The sequence below is a fragment of the Botryllus schlosseri genome, chromosome 7 (assembly GCF_051294905.1).
Source record: "Botryllus schlosseri isolate E-star chromosome 7, Bs_hap1, whole genome shotgun sequence".
Taxonomy (NCBI): domain Eukaryota; kingdom Metazoa; phylum Chordata; class Ascidiacea; order Stolidobranchia; family Styelidae; genus Botryllus; species Botryllus schlosseri.
In genome coordinates this window covers 4,848,347-4,863,599 of record NC_137242.1, presented here as the reverse complement: position 1 = coordinate 4,863,599, position 15,253 = coordinate 4,848,347, and the positions used below count along the sequence as shown (strand labels likewise).

The 15,253-nt window shown below is 39.7% G+C and overlaps 2 protein-coding genes across 3 annotated transcripts; both read left to right on the top strand.

Annotated features, from left to right (window-relative positions):
• The first annotated feature begins 352 nt into the window (after positions 1-352).
• On the top strand, positions 353-7,077 carry LOC145443734 (beta-lactamase-like protein 1). Its single transcript, XM_080321685.1, has 10 exons — positions 353-626; positions 705-897; positions 1,554-1,736; positions 1,795-1,917; positions 2,319-2,431; positions 2,980-3,102; positions 3,928-4,100; positions 4,844-5,007; positions 5,397-5,593; positions 6,796-7,077. Exons 1-10 carry the CDS (start codon positions 425-427, stop codon positions 6,924-6,926), a joined length of 1,602 nt encoding a protein of 533 aa, XP_080177811.1. The 5' UTR covers positions 353-424; the 3' UTR covers positions 6,927-7,077.
• Positions 7,078-7,105: 28 nt separating this feature from the next.
• LOC145443735 (uncharacterized) lies at positions 7,106-14,934 on the top strand. Of its 2 annotated transcripts, XM_080321687.1 has the most exons (10): positions 7,106-7,367; positions 7,441-7,511; positions 7,577-7,631; positions 7,686-7,758; positions 8,804-8,978; positions 9,110-9,315; positions 9,375-9,611; positions 10,468-10,606; positions 10,848-10,931; positions 12,425-14,934. In XM_080321687.1, the coding sequence occupies exons 1-10, from the start codon at positions 7,241-7,243 to the stop codon at positions 12,764-12,766; spliced, it is 1,509 nt and encodes a 502-aa protein (XP_080177813.1). In that variant the 5' UTR covers positions 7,106-7,240; the 3' UTR covers positions 12,767-14,934. The 2 variants fall into 2 exon arrangements, with proteins under 2 accessions (XP_080177813.1, XP_080177812.1); XM_080321686.1 differs by having other exon boundaries at positions 7,577-7,758.
• The last annotated feature ends 319 nt before the right edge of the window (positions 14,935-15,253 follow it).

Sequence of the window (15,253 nt, the reverse complement as noted above, 5' to 3'; positions counted from 1 at the left end):
TTGGACATTTGAACAGTATTGTTCGAACCACAACCAGAATTGAATGGGCAGTATTGGGCACGGGCCTACAACAGTCGATTATGCTGCATGAGAGGACATATTTGACAAATATTTGACCAATACGAGAAGTTTAACAAATCTTTGTGAGATAGACCCAGGTTACAGTGCATACAATATGTCGATGTATATAGGTCGTCGCAGCTCACTTCAGCTGTTCTCTGGTGCATGTTAAGATATAAAGGTGTAGCGTTAGCCTATCTTGGAATTCAGAGGCAGTCACAACATTCGGATACTCATACAATATCCCAGTCAGGAAGGTGCAATCACAACTAAGAAATGTGACATGTATTTGAATTATTGTCGTAATTATTATAAGCTTTCCTGCACAGCTGCTTCATTTAATTAAAGTCATCAATATATAAAGATGGGCCAGTCGCGGGCTAATTTGGCTCTAGTCGTCTTTTTAGTGACAGCCACGGCAACATTTGCCGCTCTTTTTGGTTGGCAGTACGCCAAAACTGAAATATCACAGCAGCAGTCGTCAACACCTACGACAACATCGCCGATAACACCAACACAGTCGGTACCAAACGGGTGTCCGTTTTATCCGCAGCCACAGAAAATAGGTATGGGGAATCAGTTACAGAGCTTTTCATTTAGGCTGTTGCTCGCAGCACATTGAGGTCATTTATGCTATATCACAGATATCGATGGAAACCTAGCATTTTCGAAACTCTTCAATTGGATGGACGACTACTTGAAGTCAACCTTGGATAACTTTACGAGACCATCGCTTTCTGCGAATTTGGTTTATCTCGATGAAGTTGTTTGGAAAGGAAATTTTGGAAATATCAGCAAAACCGAGCATCGCCCGCCAACGGAAGATACGATTTACAGGTTAGACGTGTTTGAATCAAAACCTGTTTGTTTGTTGAGTCACAAAACTCTGAACGCGAATTGCATATGATAAACAGCGACTGTGTTAGATACAACGACAACGAGATACATTTTAAAATGTCGACTTGTTACCAGTCGTTGTCACCTACGCCAGTATGGCTCTGAAGTTTCCTGTTAATCTGTCAAATATATTACCATCAATCCCAATCGCTTATTCATTAATTAGAGAAAGGAGTCATCAAACTTTAATTTAATTTAACAATCTGGAACGTGTTTTCTGTACTGTGCTGGCCTGTAATGATGAATTCGTGGTATACTTTGGACTTATTGTACGTAACAATGCGGCGTGTTTTCTAACTGCTTAAAATAGGCTACAATACAATCCGTAGTTTTAAACAGGATTTATCCTTGACAAAAGACCAATGGAACCACGTACACACAATAGCACGAGTAATATTTAAAGACAGCAGCAAATTACTCATTAAATTGATGTTACCAACATTTGCTTTTGAGTTGCATAGATATGTCGTAATGACATTTTGGGGTAATTTGGATACATTTAAGTTTTAAGATTCACCGGTCAGCGAACTTTGTTTTGAAATTTAGCTTCAGATAAAAAATGAGAACCACTGACCTACACGATCTCTATTCAACAGAATTGCAAGTATTTCAAAGATATTTCCCACTCTGCTTCTTTTCCAACTCTGGGAAGACGGCAAAGTCAATCTGTACGACCCAGTAACGAAATACGCGCCGGATTTCTCCTTACAACCACAGATGGGCGCGGCGAGCGACATTAATCTGATTGACATGGCAAGTCAGATATCAGGACTGCCCGGGTATTTAGTTCGTAGCCCGGTCGCCAACAGACGGGCGGAAATGCGTTTATTATTTAAGAGCGTTACCTTTTGACCCAATCAGCGGGTCGGCAATTTACTACGATGGAAGCCTCGAAGACGCTCTGCTTCTGCTGGAAGATCAGGTTCTGGCCGCTGAACCAAGGACAACATGTATCTACAGGTTACAATACTTGATTAGTTACGATTGCTGTAGGAATAGGACCTTATATATTTATGACCTTGATGTAGTCACTGGTTCTTGTAGTCACACGGGGGTATCAATTATGTACCCTCCAATCACGAGGTTCGTTTAGCAGACCGTGCAGCAGTCATAGGTCATAAATAGTGGGAACGGGCAATATCAACATCAGATTATTGTGTTCGATGCTCAAAATGCCTGAACTAGGTATCAATTGAGCCGCATTAGGGCAGGGAAAAACGGGTGACCCTTTTCATTCACACTGAATTTACACAGAAGATAACACAAAAGAACAGACGAAATATACACGTGTGAATATCAGTTTCATAAAGTCGAGCTACGCGCAATCCAACTACTCTCACGTGATCTCACTTTCCTCTTAGCAACTTGGCTTACCCGTTACTTGGAGATATTTTGGCAAGGAATTTCAGCGACGGAAATTTCACAAGATGGGCACAGACGGATGTTGTTGATAAATTGGAACTTGACAACACAGGTAAGAATTTATCCTCGTCGTATACAATAGTTACTATAACGCAGTCATTTCAGGAAATATGTTTTGACCATAAAATGTATGTTACTTCCTTAATATGATGCGGATAATTAATTCAGAAAAACGGTGGGAATATTACATGCGTATAGCTCTTCAACAGATTTAAAAATAATCGTGCGTGTTTGAAACCACATAGCCTACTATATATATAGAGAGAGATATGAAATATATAAGGAGTCTCCGACTTCCTTCAGAATCCTATTCGATAATTCCTCCGAGAGTCTCGAATATCCAAGAAATTCATTGCCGGCCGTGTATCAGCAATGAATAATCATCTGTTCAACAAAATGAGTAGACTCATTTTCAGGCTTTCTGCTTTCTTTTCTCTCAGGATAACGCGGCTGCGTATCGCACATGATCAAATATAACAAGCTGTATCATTTACAATTTTTACACTATAATTTCTCAAGATGAAATGGCCGCGTAACGCACGCGTTAATTGTTTCATTTGTATATGCAAATCTCAAATTAACGATTCTTTTGTATTTCAGGTTTTACATATGACGCCGATGTGATATCTAAAATGGCGACTGGATATCTTGATACTGGCGCTGCTGCTTCGGTATTTGACTTGGGGTGGTATGGTCCTGCCGGAAATTATTATTCTACATCAGGTAATTGATTGAGTATCAAAGGGATGGTGCTAACGTTGTGTTCACATTCACGTTCGGTGTGTAGACCCCGGTATTTTCGAGGTTCGTAATCACAACGAACCTTGGAATGGTCTGCAATGTGAGCATATATTTTTCAAATAGAAGAATTTCAAACAAGGTTGATCAAACCTCCGTCACCACTACCTCTTTGACTCGGAAACCTTTTTGTGGTGGCGGCCCAATTTGCGGTTTGAAAATGTTCCATGGTCCAATTATGAAATAGGTAAACTGATTACTAAATAGAGGTCGACGCCTTCGCCAAGCGTACTTGTACAAACAACCAACCAATCTAGTTTTAGTTGACGGTTTTTTGAGTAGTTCTTGTGGATTTTGAAAAGTGAGTAGTTGTAGTCCTTCAGTGCGCCCTTGTTTATCCTAAATCGCGATTGCATCCATTGCTAGCTTCGAGTCACGATTGCCAATAGAGGCGTAGCCAGGTGGTGGATTTTTTGGGGGCAAGAGTCGAAACTTCTTCCATTTCAAACTGGAAACACCGTCCTTGAGAAAGACCGATTCTATCTGCAACATTCCTTATCTCATTTGCAATTCGGTGATTTGTACTCGTGTTTTAGTTGGTTAGCTGCGGATATTTATGGCCCATTAGTTCTACTTCTTGTCCTGATTGCGAGTTTTTAAAAGTGAGTGCGATAGTTCTGGTTCTAGTTGCGCGATTTGAAAATACAGTAGTTTACAGGTCTGTTTCAAGATCTAATACTGGGTACTCGCGATATATCCGGAAATCTGATTCCTAAAATGGCGCACACACGGAGTCTTTAAACCGTTAAGGTGATCTGTCGAAGTTTTCGATGTCATTCCTGGAAACGTCGAAAACCATTTTAAAACACTCCACACTTTCCGAAATGATGAGACCTAGAAAAGACTGCCAGCACGACTACGCCGGCGGACTTGCTCAATTGACCGGATCCCCGTGGGAGATGGAAACGATTGATGAGAATCTGGTAATATCTATATACTGAAGTGGTCAGTGAAGAAGTACTTAAATTTTTCTGGCGTAGGCTACTCAAGGTTTTTTCACTTATTCTTGTACTACTTACTCAAGGGGCTATGTTTTGAGATTAATTCCGCTTCTATAACAGTTACTTACTTTTTTCATTTTTAATTTCGTGAATTAGAAAAGAGTTTCGTGATTTGTCTGCATCCATTTTACGAGTGAAATTGTCATATCAATCAACTGCGAGGCAAAAATTCCCTTAATCACGGCGACTGGATAGATTTTCGATAGTTACACCCATTTATATTGTCGTTAGTCGTTTTGCGTTCGTCACCAGGGTGCACTCTGCAGTTTCAAGAGTACCCACTTCCGGTTTCCCGCGAAAGGTTCGCGACCCCTTAATCATATCTACGTTTTAAACTACTTACTTTTGAGTACTTTAACGCCTTCGTTATCTACTTTCGTAGTTGTAGTAGTTTTGACATGTATTCAAAATCGCTACTTGTACTTGCAATTCAGTAAAAATTTACGCCAATACATTATCTTCTATAATACTTGACTACAATTGTTGACTACTTTTACCACTTCTGCACTATAGCAAGTTGATTCATATTCTGTACACATATCATTTCAATAAATTCCTTCACATATTGTGTTTACATGTATGCATACAATTGTAATCTGTCTGTCCGTAAATTTTTAAATCGTGACCACGAACGGTTGACATTAACAAGAAATTCCGCTTTGCAGATCGTCCGAAAAGATGGCGACCTCCCCGGGTATTCATCCACCATGGCGTTAGTGCCCAGTCTAAAAATAGCTTTCAACGTGCTCATGTCTGGCACTAGAGGCGAAAATGTCGCTCGTGAAGTGTTGCAGGAAGTGATTCCTGTGTTCCGTGACGCCTTAAGAAGGTGCGAGTGTGAACAGATTTGGAGAACTAGACAATTCTAGTGGTCTAATTGAACTATTTTGAACGAAATTCCGGCAATCTAATTATAATCTAATTTGCGAAATGTTCCTATTTCTTAATTTTGATTCTAATGTAAATTCTGATTTTCCTGATGTACAGAAATTTGCAATTAGAATGCTTATGATTTGATATATGAAATGAACTTGATTTTTGTAGTATTTCTTTCTCATTCATAGTTTAATTTAATTTTCAAGTTTGTGCGAATTCAGTAATTCGAATTCTAATGTCATTTGGAAATGCTGAATATTTTGCAGTGGTCCAACTATACGTTTGAAGATTCGTTTCCCTATCGTGAGATTCTCTCTAATCAGGTTTGCTAAATTCCCGCAGTTTGGAACAAAAGGTCACGCCTACCCCCGACCGCGCAAAGTACACCGGAACGTACTCATACTATAAACTGCAGACTCAAGTCATAAAGGAAGGGCCGGGGGGCGTCTTGCTTATGGAAGACCCGCGAGTCACAGGAAGATACAACACTACCGGACTGAGTTACGTGGAAGACGGTGTCTTCCGATTGGTGATACTCGGTAAGTATTTGGTTTGATGTGGAAATAAGTAATATTACGATTGTCCGGAGGTGTTTAAAGTAGTCATTTACAATACCCAAGAATAAATAAAAGTAATGCCGACATACAAGTAGTCGTATACAAATACAACGAATATTAAGACATGCTACAATTATATAGTCAAGGTAGACTTTGAATTTTAGTGAGTATAGTTTAAAAAACCATATTGCCACTCCGAAAACTTATTGAGTTATCGACTGTGACTAGGGTTGCATTTAAAATCAAAGGTGTTTTAAAACACTTTGTTTAAAACATGTTTTAAACAGTATTTTGAACAAAGGCCTTTAAAAAAATGTTTTTATTTTCAAGTTGTAAAACTATGCCATAATTGTGTAACTACTTTCCAAAAAACATGTTGTATGAGCCTACGGACAATTACCACCCGATATAGCCGACGTATATATCGATATGGGATGGTTGGAACCCTCAAAATAGGTGTGACTTCATGGTTTAAAAATAAAACAATAAAAACCTGTTTTGAACATGTTTGTTTTAAATTGATTTTTGTTTTAAATGCAACCCTGTGACTAACCTCAAAATTGTAAGGTGTGACTAACGGAGAATGACGAATGACACAATACGAATATAGGTGTATTTTCGAAACTATCTTGAATTACCGTGATGCGAAGGATACGTTTTCCGGTATAGGTACGGTGATTGCACTCATAAAAGGCACGCGAATCCACTTAAACACTAAACTAAACACTAAAAAGAAAGTGGTTTTTGACTTTTGACTAGATAAAGTGCAAGTGGAATTACACAAACACTTTGTTTGTTTGTTTTGTGGTATTCATGGTGTTTGTCGACTATACTATGGTCATTTACACCAGACCGATATTCTTCTTATTCTCCGTAACTGCCGACTTTTAGCACCACCTCTAGGCTTTTGTAAGACACCGCTGACGCGGATGAGGTGGCGAGGAGGTGCCTCGGTCGGACTCGAACCCACACCCATTGGTGTTGCAGCCGCGGTTTCCACCACTGCGCTATCTCGCCACGCACTCAAAAACTTAAGTAGGCCAATAGCAACGTAGTTGAGAATTGAAATTCACTTGCACACTCCGGATAAGTTGCTGTTAAGCCGTTACATACCATCTCCGAATTGACCGTCATAATATCACCACCACATGATGCGGAGGCCCAAATGTCTATCGATTTGACAGGTGGAGAATACCCTTGCTCAAATCTGGATCCGCAGAATCAAGCGATCGTTCACTTCCGCGGTTATAGCAACGGAACTTACAATATGTTCGATTTCCCGGCGTTGTTCGTTTATGGATTCAAGCGAGTTTGATGGGAAATGTCACGTGAAACTGACTAAACCAGCGTATAGTTAGGCTACTACTTGAAACTTAACATTTGTATTGTTTATTATTCAACCACTTATGATTCAGTTGCACTTGATATAAATTGGCGTTTTATTGAATAAATGACTCGTAGCCTTATTTTCGGTATTACTAGTGATGTGGGGGAACACAATAAACGAACAGGATATCGGCAATAACAAGTGTAGCGCTACGCACGGCAATGACCTAGTACTGCTAATGTAAGCATTTCCTTAGTGTTCGTGAGAGTGTTATGTCGTGGTCAGGTTAGTCTTATATCAGAATGACAGTAATGAGGGTGAAAAGCATAGCAACGCTCGTCTTCGTATCTAGTGCCATAATATATTGCCTATATTACATAGTGCTTCATGAGTACGCAGATATGAAGCCAACTCTCAGATTGAAGCGCGGTGAGATTGGAAATATTTTGTGAGAAATACAATATGATGTATGCCGATTATATAAATTTCCGTACTCGCATAGATCATCGGAGACACAGAGCAAGATCCTTAGCCCAGAGAAGATTCGTCAACAAAAGTGGTTTTTACTCCAGAGTAAGGCACTTTTTGTTAATATTCACATAACGTTCATATGAACTGAAATTATTAAATCTCGGCAGGGATCGAATAAAATGTGCATGGATTGGATCCGGGATATGACGTGGATCGGACAAGGTGCAAAACCGGACCCGATCTTTAAACTCAGTCCTGACCACTTTTTATATCCAGCCACGGTAAATGGGCCGAGCAATGAGTTCATAGGTTTCCAAGAAGCAATTTTCATAGCAATAAAAACCAACAGGTAAGAACAATTAGTGACAGTGACTGTTATACAGCAGGGGTGTCAAATTCAAATTGCATCGCAGGCCAGATTCAAGCCTTCCAATCGCTCGCGAGCCGGACGAGTCAACAGATTAAAAATGTTACCTCGTGCATTGCTTCTCGCTTGAATATTTCTTTATCAATAATGTAAAGAATACACGGATTATATGGTTATATTCTATAAGCAACACCATTATTTGCGAACAACGAAATTGGCGAAAATACCACGATTGTCCGGTTGAATACAGTTAAGAACCGCTAAAACAGTGATATTACTGACGATACAAGTAGGCATAAATCTATGTTCCCTGTGCTTTACTCATAATCTGGTGCTAGCCCTGCGTATGCGTTGTGATGAATACCAAGATATTTGACTGTAAACCCGGACTTTGTAATATGGTTTATTGTTATTAAATGCATTTATCTATAAAACTCTGAACTCAGTGCGCATTTTTTGCCGCCTGTGTCACCGACTTGTTCCCAGTAGTTACTATAGAGTGAAACCACAACGCCGTAGTCGCGTGGTTATAATGTGACCTAATGAACACGCTCGACATTTGCGGTCTTGAGGGATTATTTGAAGGATGTATTTCTTGCTAATCTCAACATTTGTTACAAATGTGCTGGATAATATAATATTTTTCAATAGACTCAGAATTATTTCGTGGGCTGGATGAGATCATCTGGCGGGTCGTATGTTTGACACTTCTGTTATAGAGGCTTTGACAATAATAAACTACGTGTGCTGCAACGTGAAATGAAACTAAAACTTATATGTTACTAGTCAATAACTGTCTGAACATCGTAATTTACCTTGTTGCACGCTTAGCGACAAAAGTGTGTATTCACGGCAAACGGGCCGAAAAGGGTGGTACACGAATAAGTTCTAAATATCCTTGGCTTCTATATAGCCTACGCAAGAAACGGATATAAATCGGTGCGAGAATAAGCTGAATTTAACGAAATCTGTGTAATGTATCGGAATATAGCGCAGAGTAGCTAATCCATTACTTGCTATCTGCCAGGACCATTGTGGCGCCCACTTTCATGCAACATTACCAGGACAAGGATTCAGGCAAGCGACGTTTAGTCCCGCCAAATTTGCGGGTGGATTTAAATCGTCTTTCGCGACTAGTTTCGATTGTACCAAGTTGGAAAATGCAACGGGAATGCAATCACAAATTTGACATAGGATTTCAGGTATGCAATTTCATGGTTCACCATACTCTTCGTAATACGTATGAAACATATGCCATTTTGCAATAACCAATTATTTCTTCCGTTTATTTGAATGTAATAAATTGAATATTTTATGTGTAATATCACTGCAGGCAAAGAAAGTGGGCTGTGGATTTGAGAAATACATCAAGAAAACTTGTGGAATGTCATTGTCGCCAGCTGCAAGGAATTTGAGTAAATACGAACGCTATCATCCAATTAAATTCCGAAAGAAGAGCAGATGTCGTCCACCCACCCTTCCAATAACGTACGTTCCACCGCAGCCTCTTAGCCCGGAAAAGGTGGTGAAGTACTACCGGTAATTCACGCAGGATAATGAACTCTGAAGTCTATTGACTGATTGCATTATGATTACAGGAGTGATCTTGCGTGCGCGATCGCCATCAACGCGTACAAGGTTATCAATCAACAGAATAGTAGCAAGATTTTTCGTGAACAGAAGTCAGTGGAGAAGATCTCAAAAAAATTGTCTTCCAACGAGTTGCTCGCGTTGATTTCGACCTACACCGAACGACCGCGGTATATTCGCGAAATAGCGTCAAAGTTTATTTCTGAAATCGTGGGAACTGAAAGATATATCGCTCTTCACTGGAGGTAATAAATGAGATTTTGCAGGGGTGGTGCGAACTCCTGAACGGATTGTGACGTCATATTGCTAATTCCAAACCTACATTTGCGTAAAGTTATATATTAATGTACAATTGTACATGATAACTAGCGAGGACTCGGGTCATTATATGTCACACTGCTGGCTTTTTAAACGTCGCCTAATGTATCAACTGGAACAATAAAATGCTATAATAATTCCACAAAATCAATATCTTTCGTCACTTTGCCAGACTTGGACAACTAGATATTTTGGAAAGTTTTCTTTGGGATCAAGCATATCGGCCCTACCTTTCGCAACATGCCACCTCATTTTGGCGGTTGCCTTATATATTATCTGCTTTACTTTTCATTCAATGTGCCTGCCTCTTTTTTACATCTCCTAGGCCCAGGTGGGTGTCTGACTTCAAAGACTACCCCAAGTCGTTTCGACACCTTCCTATATATCTTTTCATTTTATCGCAGTTTTGTGGTGTTTTGAAATGATGAAAATATGCTGATACTGATCAACCAATTCATTCCAGTGATTGCAACTTAGCAGCTTATGCCGATCATTGATACTCGACCTCAACATTTTAGGACATGTTTTGGATAAGCCCATGTCTCATTTGAATATTCCAGGAGAAGCCAATCTCGCTAGGTTCGTTAAATATAACTTGGGTCACGATGAACTGGAGGGAAAGAATGTGGAATAAACTTCTACTCTGCCTTCTTCAGACCAGACCTTCTAATTTCCCGACCATAGTACTATCTTGGATACTAGCTAATTACGCTTTTTTTGTTGTTTTGCACGAAAGTAAGTTGGAAACAACAATATAAATAAATAACTCTATATAACGTTCAGATATAATCACGAGTGGGAAACATCCTATTGCAATCCGGATAGAACCACAATGAAGTTTTGCGATAAGCTTAGCAGGGTCACATCTTCCGACGTGGCTAAAGCGCTGTGTGGGTTGTCCGACGAAGTAGTCACAAAACAGGTAATTTGAACATTTTAGTGTTGTAGTTAAAATATGTTTATATATATCAACAAGGAAGGTAGATTCAGAAGCAACACAACAGTTCAATTCAGCTGGAAAGATTGGTTTCATTTTGCCTATGTTGTCAATTTCCCAACCAATCAATTTCCTACCCTCTCCAAAAAATTTTCCACCTTTGTACATACGGTCAAAATCTGCTGAATGATAATGATTTGTCATCAGCATCACAAATATTTTATAGGCTGATGAAACGGCTTTTGGACCATGCACGGAAAAGGAAAGAGTAATTGGATATTTGGCAACCCCGGCTAAAAACTACCAGGAAGTACGTACAATTGTGTCTAACAGTTTGAGCATCTAGCGAGCTGACAGAGCTGACAGTGACAAGTTCATGTTCACTGGTTTAATCGTTGACGCATTATTCGTGTGAAAGACATTCCCTTCGAGTTATGTTCCGTCTAGTCTAGTCTGTGTTACTTTGATCTTCAGCAGTTTGCTGTGCGCCTTCAGGACGAAATTCCCGGCGCCTCAAAGAGATTTGTAATTGCATGGTGTACTGTAGCTGCATCTGATCGATATGGGCGCAATGTCGAGTGGTGTATTTGGTATTTTCCACTGGTACGGCAGCAACAGGGTACGAGCTAAAGGATTCATTCTAAGCGTTGTAATTCGTCTACTTTAGAATCGACATCGACTCTAAAAATTGATTATTATTATTAGGGCGATTTTTATTTTGACATGTCAAAATAAGTCAAAATTTTGTCTAAATTGTAGCGTCAGGTCAAAAAATTGTCAAAATTGTTTACAAACTCAAAATATTTTTGCAACCTTCATTTTGTTTGTATCGTAGATGTTTGCATTATCGATGAACCATAGCCTATATAAAGGATATAGCTGAACTTATCATTTGACATTTTACAGCTTATTAGCCTACTTTACAGCCCACCGTTGCAGAAGGCTCATTGTCTGCTAATTTTGAATCATAAACGGTCAAATGAAATAAATAGGTTGACATGGTGTTATGCTCAACGTACTGCAATATCCTAACAGATGCAAGACTGCGTGGGCATTGGTTCTTATATCAAGGAGCATACGATGAAAAATTGTGATGTAGGTAGACAACATTGTCAGAATGAAGCAAGACGCTGTGTCGTCAGTAGTGTTACTCGCAACTTCAGTGTTGCCAGCCAACAACTGCTGCTGTTGAACGCCCTTTCACCGTTCTTGGCAAGCTACTTAGTATAAAGACGGACAATTTCTACTCGAGAATGTAGGAAAGCATCTTAAATTGTACTAAAACAAATTTTTATTACTTCCACCATAAGGCGTGATGTAACAACTGGAATTCTTCATGGGTCAAGATTTCGTTAAAATAAAGTTTTTTCAAGTAAAAATTCGTCAGATTTTAAGTCGAAAAAAGTTTTTTTTCGGGTCAAACTACTTCGTAAGGACAGATAGTTCCAACCAGAAATGTAGATAAGTGATACAATTCTGACATTATGTGGGAAAACAAATAATTTTCATACATAATGTCAAAATTTGGTCAAAATTATGTTTTTTACGTCAGAAAATGTCAAAATTTAGATGTTTTAGATCAAAATCTTCTGATTTTTAGGCCAAAAAATCGCCCTAATTAATATTATTACTTGCAAATATGCTCGGGTGACTGCGGCCTTGAATACTTCGATCAGATTGGGTCTTCCAATATTGCCTACTGTGTTTCATGATTGACGTAATAAAAGAACCCTCTCTCTCTCTCTCTCTCCCTCCCAAGCTATAAAAATAGGCAATGTCTATGAAAGCGTACGCATTTTGCAGATTACGGATATGTCGAAGGATGCTGCCACAATGGGTTTTCCGGGCAGCCACTGCTACGACGTGACAATCTATAACAAAAATGACATCGAGACGTTCCTTCGGACAAATTATCCCGCTGATAAATGTTCCTTCATTTGGAGGGATGCTCACGAGCTAATTTCCTTAATTGAAAATGAAATCTGCCACCGTAGCTATATTTTCGCTTACTCTCCATCGTCATCTTGGTCAAGTGTTGCAGTTCGAAACCGTATGCGGAATAAGAACATTTCCATGACGATAAACGTCTGGAAACTATTTAGAAATTTTAATAAAACGGTTTCTGGTCTTTCCATCAATAAGTGATTAAAGAAGAGTCGCAATATTACATGCGAATTGCTATTGATGAATCTCTAAATATTTTCTAAGACCTAGGCAGAGACTCAATGGAAAGACCTATTTCGTAACTACAGGTTGAGACATATTTATTTCATCACTGGTTAATAGCCTTTGCATTAGCAAAGACTATGATTGGGTGGACGGTAAGCGGGGCGTCCGAGTGAAAGACTACAACAAAAATCGTTTCGGCACCCTCTGACTATCTTTTCACGGTGTTGCAATATCGTCGTGAATTTGAATCGAATAAAATTTTATAAATGACCTAATGACCATAGCTTTAATACGTCCTGGACTGAGTGACGACAAAAGAAATCCACGTACCACTTCCTCTGCATTTACTGATTTTTTTTTTGCTGAATCTGGTCGCAAAGAAGGGCCGGTACTCTTTAACACTCTATTCCAGTGGTTCTCAACCGTTTTGTCTTCGCGGATCCCTTTCGGACAGTAACGGACCCCCATGAACTTTTAGTTCAGATTTAGCTCAATTATCGTGCACTCGTCATCTGTCTTGTGCAAATGAAAACCGTAGACCTAGTGATAAACAGCAACAAAATGATTTTTTTTTAATATGATCATATAATATTCATGTGGAAATCTGGTTGACTAATATTTCAAAGCGAATTCTGCAACTACATTTCTTGAAATACGTGGTCGTGTCTTGAAAATCCGCTCCTTCGATTTGATATGAACGATTGGCGAAAATCCATTTCCACCAATATAGGTGGTGGTGAATGCAATAATAACGTGTTACGCTTCCGACGACACATTTGGGTATGATCGCAACAATAAGGCACGAAAATTGACAAACAAATTTTTTTAATGAACATATATATCGTCAAGCCTGGTCATTTCTCTGTAGCTGCTTATCTTGAAGTTATTATAGAAAATGTGGTTGTCTATATCACAGAAGAAAATGAATTTTTGAGAACATTTCGAAGTCACCGTTATTGACCTTGCTCATCCAACTTTTTTCCACAATCCCCAACAAGACATCTCTAAACAGCAAAATGTTTGTATCAGTAGGCTATTGCCAATTTAGCAAATAAAATGAGTCTGCACAGTAGGATATTTCATCTCAGATGGCCATTCTGTTGATGTGAGCTGTGTAGTTTTACTAGTAATGAAGCAGAACTGTCTCGTGATTTTCCGAATTTAAAAATTAATATTAGGTTATCAACTATTTTGAGGTTTCGCGGACCCCCTGAAAATGCTTCGCGGACCCCCGGTTGAGAACCACTGCGCTATTCCAATCAAAGTTACTATGCGGGATTCTTTGTTGGGGTACTGCCTGTGTGGAAACCCGATGTCTCCAGAATGTTCTGTATTTTCCTTTTAGAAATTACGTTGTGTGTGGTATGGCTTGAGACCGCGTGTTGACTGAGTTTAGTAGGGAGTTGGCTGAGAGCGTGGATGCTGCACTCTATGCGAGTGAGTATGTATCTGTGTTTGGTAGCGTGAAGTATCAGTAGTTGGGGGCAGCAGCGTGAAGTAGTGGTGGTATTAGATAGTTAGGGCGTGAAGTAGCAGGTAGTTGGTCTTGTATGTGCAGGCTTGAGTTGGAATGTACCGGTCGGATGTCTCTGTGCAGATAGTTGGCTGGGGCACGGCCTAGTCACTGACGGTGCACCTAGGGAGTGATGTTGCCCCGTTGGTAGTTCGTACTCGCTTGTAGATGGCAAGACTGCTGCTGGGCTACGTTTAGGCTGATGGGTATGTGTGCGTGGGGTTAGCGTGGAATGTCGTTACAGTTTGCTGTGCAGTGTGTATCGTATAGGAGTTATGTACCACGCTCAATGTACCGCTTACTTTAACCAATTTACTTACTATGCCGCAATTATTTACGCCGGTCGCCGAGTTTATTATTTCATGTAACTTGTATATATAGTTTGAAAATTTATATAGTTTGAAATTTAACCCTATGTCCCAGAGCACGAAAACTCGATCCTTGATTACATATTTTGTCCGTGGTGCACAAGGCCGGAAACGGCGACACGCGCCACTTAAAACTCCTCATTAATAATAATAATAATATTAATCGTATAGGAGTTGTAGATCGTCTGCGTTCCGTTATATGTGTCCGTGAGCATCGCTGTTATGAGTTTCTTGTGTCGTATTAATATAATATTATAACCGCATAGACTTGTGGCGTTAACAACGTTGTCATTCCCGTCGTGTTGTAAGTGTGATTTGAGCAGGCGGCAGTTGCAAAGAAACGAGGTCCCGAGCCCAGGAACACACCCGCGTTCCTATTATTGCTACTGGTCTACGCCGTAACTATGGGTCGCTACACCTGCAAGGATACGATCGAACCGCTGCAAGAACTACAACTTCGGATCATCCGTATCATTGCCAAAGCCCAACGGGGCCTGGATGTGCAACTGAAAAATCACTACTCAAAAGATTTGGTGTTCTAAGCATAGAAGATATGAGGAAGCTAGAACTTGCCAAGTCCAT